Source organism: Bidens hawaiensis, unplaced genomic scaffold (assembly GCF_021521415.1).
Source record: "Bidens hawaiensis isolate Kalapana, Puna unplaced genomic scaffold, B.hawaiensis_p1.1 tig00038644_1, whole genome shotgun sequence".
Taxonomy (NCBI): Eukaryota; Viridiplantae; Streptophyta; class Magnoliopsida; order Asterales; family Asteraceae; genus Bidens; species Bidens hawaiensis.
The window spans coordinates 42,838-48,996 of NW_027496796.1; the positions used below are offsets into that span (position 1 = coordinate 42,838).

Below are 6,159 nucleotides of genomic sequence, written 5' to 3' on the forward strand. Positions count from 1 at the left end.
ATTTAGGTCGTTTCAATGATAAATTTATTGTTTGAGTTTAGTTCCTATTTTTCATATAAATTTTGGGATTAAGTGTTTAATACAAACGAGTTGTCTATTGGAGTAAAATATTAAAGTCAGGATACTTTGTTACAAAAACGAATGTTTTAATTCAACCATTTTCAAGTTTATGAGTTATGTTCATGTTTTGTTGGATTCAAGTCAGCACATTGATGTCACCCAACATGAATTCGGCTAAGTGTTTGTGTAAAAAAGTTAACCCTAAAACATAAATATACTTAACCCAGATAACCTAGACACAACCCACATGACATGTTTACATAAGCGGGTTTCAAAAAGGTTTTACGTAAGTTCTAAACTAATTAACCTTGTTGCAGTTTGTATACATGTTACAATCAATTTGGGAATTGGTCATAAACGGTTTAACGAGTAAAACTTATTAACAAAGAAACTAATTAGAAGGCCTTTGTTCAATTTAATACTGTTTCAATATTGGATACAAATTATATTTGATAAAGATGTTTGGTTTGAGTCACGTCTTAACAATGACAAGGTCACATGGCGTTCATTTTGATGTCTAGGAAGATATTTTTGAACATGTGGTTGGTTGTAATAAAAGTACAGATTGAATTGAATTAGTTTGGTATTAGTTTACTTAATCATGGTGCTTTCTTTCCTCATTTAGACGTCTACTTCATTAAGATATTTCTTCATATTGTTTATTTTTGACTAGACAAGAGCATTGGCAAATATGTTGGAAAGTGTTGATGATATATGACGGTGTACTATAATTGATCAAGATTTACAAATAGTCTTTTCTTTTTTCTTTTCTCTTTAGTCAGAAAGAGTAGTTTTGAAAACAATAAGTAAATTGGCGTTAATGTGGTTTATGAGTGGGACTTGCTTGCGACCCTATTTTCAAAAATGAGCATGGTGTGCCCATTTGGTTGACGGGCGAGGTCAGTTTGCATCACGGTGCATTTTTCCATCATCATTTTGGTGGGGTGGTCATGAAGATTTTCTTAAGAGTGTCCTTCATGGGTAAGCCGTTCAAGTGCTAAAAGTGAGAATATGTTAGTACCAGGGTTAAGAGTCTTGGTTGTTAGAAGAAAAAGAATTCGCCTGAATTTCAAACGACAATTGAAATTAGAGGGTGTGTCTTTGTGATGAAAGCAAAGTTAGACTAAAAGGTGTGGACGCCATTTTGCTTATTATTTTATAACGCCACATCAGCGCCACACCATACCATACTTTATTATCTTCTACAATATCATGGAAATGATCACCAATTCACCACTTCTCTCCCTTTTTAAATAAAACAGTAATATTTATTTAACTAAAATAAGAATTAAATATAAATAAGATTACGTTAATTTAATGTAAATAAAATTAGAAATTAAGTAAACAATAAAATTGTACAATTTAAATTAATTGAAGTAACAAATTTTGAATTAAATAAAAACAATATTACGTTCATTTAATTTAATAGAACTAAAACAAAAAAAAAACTAAAATAAAAGGTTAATATAATATAACTCATCTTCTATGATATCTGTTTCTGTACATCTCCACCAAACATCCTTCCCCGTCTCTTTTGGCCTCCAAACACCCTCAATCTTCTCTATTTAAGCAACTTTGTTATAGAAAAAGAAAAGAAAACCACAGCTTTCAGCGGTGTTTTGAGCGGTGAAATATCCACACCAAACTTACCGCAGGGCACTCCAAGATGGCCGGGGCGGTGTTCGTTGCCGGCACCGCCAGCCACGTCATCTTTTCAACAGCAAATCAAGCTCCACACCTGATAGCCTTAGGAAATGTTTGGTTAAGCTTTTAAAACTTGTGTATTTGTTTTTGAAAAAAAGCAAAAAAGCGAATAAAGTATGTTTGTGTATCACAAAAGCACTTTTTTCACATTAATGTTTAAGTGAGTGTACTTTATATCTCATTAAACTCAAAACGATTACAATAAAGTGACAGACAAACAAGCAAAAAGCTGCGTCGCCACTCCCTTTTGAATAGCAAAGTCAATCCTACTAAAAACGAAGCTTTGGGACTTAGGAGCCGAACAAGTATCCACGACACGCTGAACCCTGTTCAGAAAATTCACAGTCTCCCGCGCCAGAAAACCAAATGTATCAAAAACAAATGAGAGAAACACGTGTTGATTTTCTAAACAAGTTTTTCTCGTGTTTAACAATTTTGCCCGATTCAGCCTTCAACGCAGCCTGACCTACAACAAACCCTCGATCCCTGAGTCAAACAAGAGGAGACACTCCTGTAAGGTCCACACAAGCGTATTTCCCCCTACCCATCCAAACACAAGAATATCAGCTAGCCGTAAAGTGAACATTCCTTCAAGCGGATCCATAAAAAAGTTAACAAGGATCTCCTTTTCGTTTTTGTCTTTTGTTATGGGTTAAAAAGTTGTTTTTCAAAAGCAAGAAATCCAAGCATTTTGTTTTGCTTTTATGCTTTTGAAATACCAATTTACAAATATACACACCATTCCTTTATATGTAAAACCTGCAAATATATAAGATTGTGTTTTTCTTTTTTGTTATTTTACATATTTTTTGATTTCCTAACCACAAAAGTTAACCCACACTTTTTTAAAAAACTATTTTTGAAAAAACTATAAATAAATAAGCACTTTTATTAAAAACACTTTTGAAGTTAAAACAAGCTTAGTCAAACACCCACTTAATAGTTTGTGTTTATTGGGCCACCGAAACTCTTCTTCGCAACAGTTATTATATTTAACATTTTCAAGAAAACTTACATATAATTCAAAATCATTTGTACCGAAATGAAACGAATAGTACTTTTGTGTTAACACATATTTTTTTAATTCATTTATAGTAAATAATAATAATATTAATATTAATAATAATAATAAAAGAGTATGAATATAATAATAAAGATAATACATCACGAGCATCTAAATAATGGTTGGTTTAATTTAATAGTAATACTTAGATCTAATTAGTTGGGACAAATTGAGGAGAGAACAATATCCTGTAACGAGCTATCTTTTTGCATAGCGGCTTTGAATTCATCAAACGTTACTTTCCCATCACTATTAGCATCCATGTGATCGAATATCTCATCTAGCTTTCCTGGCTCTGTGATATCTATACTCAAACACTCATCCGGTAACGCCTGCACACGACACCATCACAAAACAAAGTCTCAGCGACACGATACTAATGTCACACTTGTGTTTTTCAGTCGATGTTTAGTATTACCCGAAGCATTGACGCGACCTCCTCCTTACTGATGCAGCCGGACCCATCTGTATCATACATCTGTCAACATAATATTGGTTTGATTATGTTTCAAGTACTACGACTTTGGAATTAAACATTATAACTGGAGATGTAAATCTTGTCCGTTTGGAGGGTTTGATGTAACACATATATTCGTATCATCTGAGGCCCGCTTAAAATCTTGTGTTCGGGTCATGTTTTGGGTCCGACCCCTTTGTTTTTCATTTGTGATTCCATTCATAAGTAATACATTATGGCTTAGTAACAAATTATAAAATTAAACATTTTTTAATTCATGTATATATTAATAGTTTCTTTTTGTTTCTTTTTCTCTAATTTCCCAATTAACAAACTTGGTTTTTTTATCTTTAGCTCGAGATTTTAAAAAGCAAATGCAAAAGATTTGAATACTTAATTTCACTTAAGGAAAAATTAAGAGGTAACTAGGACTTCAAGAAGGAAAATTAATTCCACTTTTGGAAAAATAATAGTAGGGAAAATTATTCCGGGCGGTGTTCGTGTTAACCAATTTATTCAACGTGTTGTATTTGGGTTGACTTATTTTATAAAACGGGTCCTGCTGGCCGATCCAAAAACTTGTGTTTTTACGTGTTTCGAATTGGGGAAAAGTTAACCTGAAAACATAGACGAAGAGCATCATCTCCTTTGAGATTCTTGAGGCTTGAGAACCCACAAAGTATCTCCCTCATATCAACCGTACCATCCCGATTATTATCAAAAAGGTCGAATATTCGTCCGGCTAGAGGTATTAGTGATGTCATTTTCATGGCTTTCAGCACCTCTTGAAACTCACTGAGTGTTGCATTTTCACCATCCGCACATCTATGCAGTCAAACATACCAGCTTAGACTATTTCACGACTATTAAATAGTAACTTATTATAGTTAATATTGTTTACTTACAATGTTTTAAAATGATTCCTGAGATTTTGAAGCTCTTCCTGGTTCAAATCATAAGATCCAACCAGGTTCTTGAGCTTCTTTGTTCTCAAAAACACAGTGCATGTATACATGCTGGCTATAGCCGCCGCACGAAACTTGCGCCTCGCGTTAAAGCTTTGTAACCTCGATACGATCTCTGGGTCGATTTGCCGTTCAGTTGCTGAGTCTCCAATCACCCATGGATGTTTAAGAATCTATATACATTGAAGGTCTAAAGGGTTTAGTAAAAAAAACTTATAATTTGACTTTTTTGAAGTCAAAGTTTGACATTCAGAAGTCAAAACGTGTTGGTACCTCATCAGCAGTTGGCCGTTTTTGAGGATCGACATTTAATAAACTGGAAATTAAGTCCTTGGCGGATCTAGAAATCTTTTTCCATGTTTTGTCATAGAAGCTAAAATTCCCCTGAACACACGATGAACACGCAATGTCAATTTCTTTTTTACTATAAACCGACTGTTAGATTAAGATGTGATTTGAGAATTGTAGTGTCGTACGTTCATGATTATTTGCTGTTTTTGAAGATGCGACTGCGCACTAAAAGGCGGATACCTGAAATTAGGAAAAACCAATCAATGAAAATAGATAATTGGTACACTCATGTCACGCATTAGTGACATGGCTGTTTGATGATGCATTTGTGTTTGTTGGAGTGAATATATTTTATTTTTTATTGTATCCGAGGAATCATTTGCTATCTAACTCTTTACGAACACTTCAAACTATTAACAAGTTATATTACTGTCTAATCTACTCAAGTTTTTATTTATTTTATAAAAAAGCTCAAAGCCCACATATCATATTTGAATTACTTACCCTGAGAGAAGAATATATAAAATGACACCCAAAGCCCACATATCAGATTTGGAAGTAATCTTCTGTTGGGATAAGGCTTCTGGTGACACATAATCAATGGACCCAAACAGGCCCACGACTGGATCTGTAAACTCCTCCAGTGAACTCAGCCCAAAGTCCATTATTTTCAAAGGTGAATCCTTACTTTTACTAAGAAAAAGACAATTTTCAGGCTTCAAGTCCCTATGGATCACATTGGCCCGGTGGAGTGCCGCTAGACCGCTAGCAATCTGTTGCACTACTTTGGCGGCCTCTGCCTCAGAGTACCTTTCTTGACTAACTATACGGTCAAACAGCTCTCCACCGGAGCAAAGCTCAAGAACAAGATGGACCCCTGTAGCATCTTCACAAACGTCATGTAATTGGATGACGTTACAGTGAGGAGACACCTCCTCCACAACTCTTTTCATCACCATGATCTCGTTTGCTAGCAGTGCATCCGATATCATACTATGGTTTCTACTTGGAAAACGCGCTAGCCCACCACCAACGCCACCACCACCAACTCTTTTCAGTGTCTTGATTGCAACTTCCTTCTCACCGTCTTGAAAATCACCTGTTGACTTCTTAACACCTTTCCGTACAATCGAAAATCCACCTCTTCCCAAGATGGTAGTAACTTCATAATCATCACTAAGCTTTCTTGCTCCATTCTCCATTGGGATTGTTGATTGATCTCAAATGGATGCTTGAGAAAATGAAATAAAAGTCAAGAAAGGTAGGATTAACAAGTGATTTTGTGGTTTGATTAATTGTATATGATTAGTTGGGTTGATTATAATAATGGGATTTTTAAAACAATAAAGTTTGAGAATAATAATTAGATCAAGTAGGAATTGGTAGGATGGAATAAGCGTGTGGGATGATGGCTCAAAAACAAGAGACAAATTCATGACCTAGTCAAATTAATAATTTCAGGTTTATTAAAATCAATAATATATATATATATATATATATATATAAGAGGATGATTGTATTTTTAATATAATCAAGCCGGTCATATAAAAAAAAACTTATTTTAAAGCATCTTAATTTTGAATAATTTTATCAAGTCAAGGGGCATTAAGACTTATTTC

The 6,159-nt window shown here is 34.2% G+C and overlaps 1 protein-coding gene across 1 annotated transcript; it reads right to left on the reverse strand.

Moving 5' to 3' along the window:
* Positions 1-2,982: 2,982 nt before the first annotated feature.
* On the reverse strand, positions 2,983-5,954 carry LOC143590540 (calcium and calcium/calmodulin-dependent serine/threonine-protein kinase DMI-3-like). Its single transcript, XM_077070992.1, has 7 exons — positions 5,045-5,954; positions 4,726-4,780; positions 4,523-4,633; positions 4,190-4,422; positions 3,902-4,109; positions 3,246-3,305; positions 2,983-3,159 (listed from the first exon to the last, which is right to left on the reverse strand). The coding sequence occupies exons 1-7, from the start codon at positions 5,740-5,742 to the stop codon at positions 2,983-2,985; spliced, it is 1,542 nt and encodes a 513-aa protein (XP_076927107.1). The 5' UTR covers positions 5,743-5,954.
* Positions 5,955-6,159: the final 205 nt, after the last annotated feature.

Excerpts from the sequence above, each read along its gene's own strand:
- LOC143590540 (XM_077070992.1), bottom strand. The coding sequence starts at position 5,742 with ATGGAGAATGGAGCAAGAAAGCTTAGTGATGATTATGAAGTTACTACC. Across the intron at positions 4,781-5,044 it reads TTATATATTCTTCTCTCAGG|GTATCCGCCTTTTAGTGCGC; the intron begins GTAAGTAATTCA and ends TCCTAATTTCAG. Across the intron at positions 4,423-4,522 it reads AACGGCCAACTGCTGATGAG|ATTCTTAAACATCCATGGGT; the intron begins GTACCAACACGT and ends CAATGTATATAG.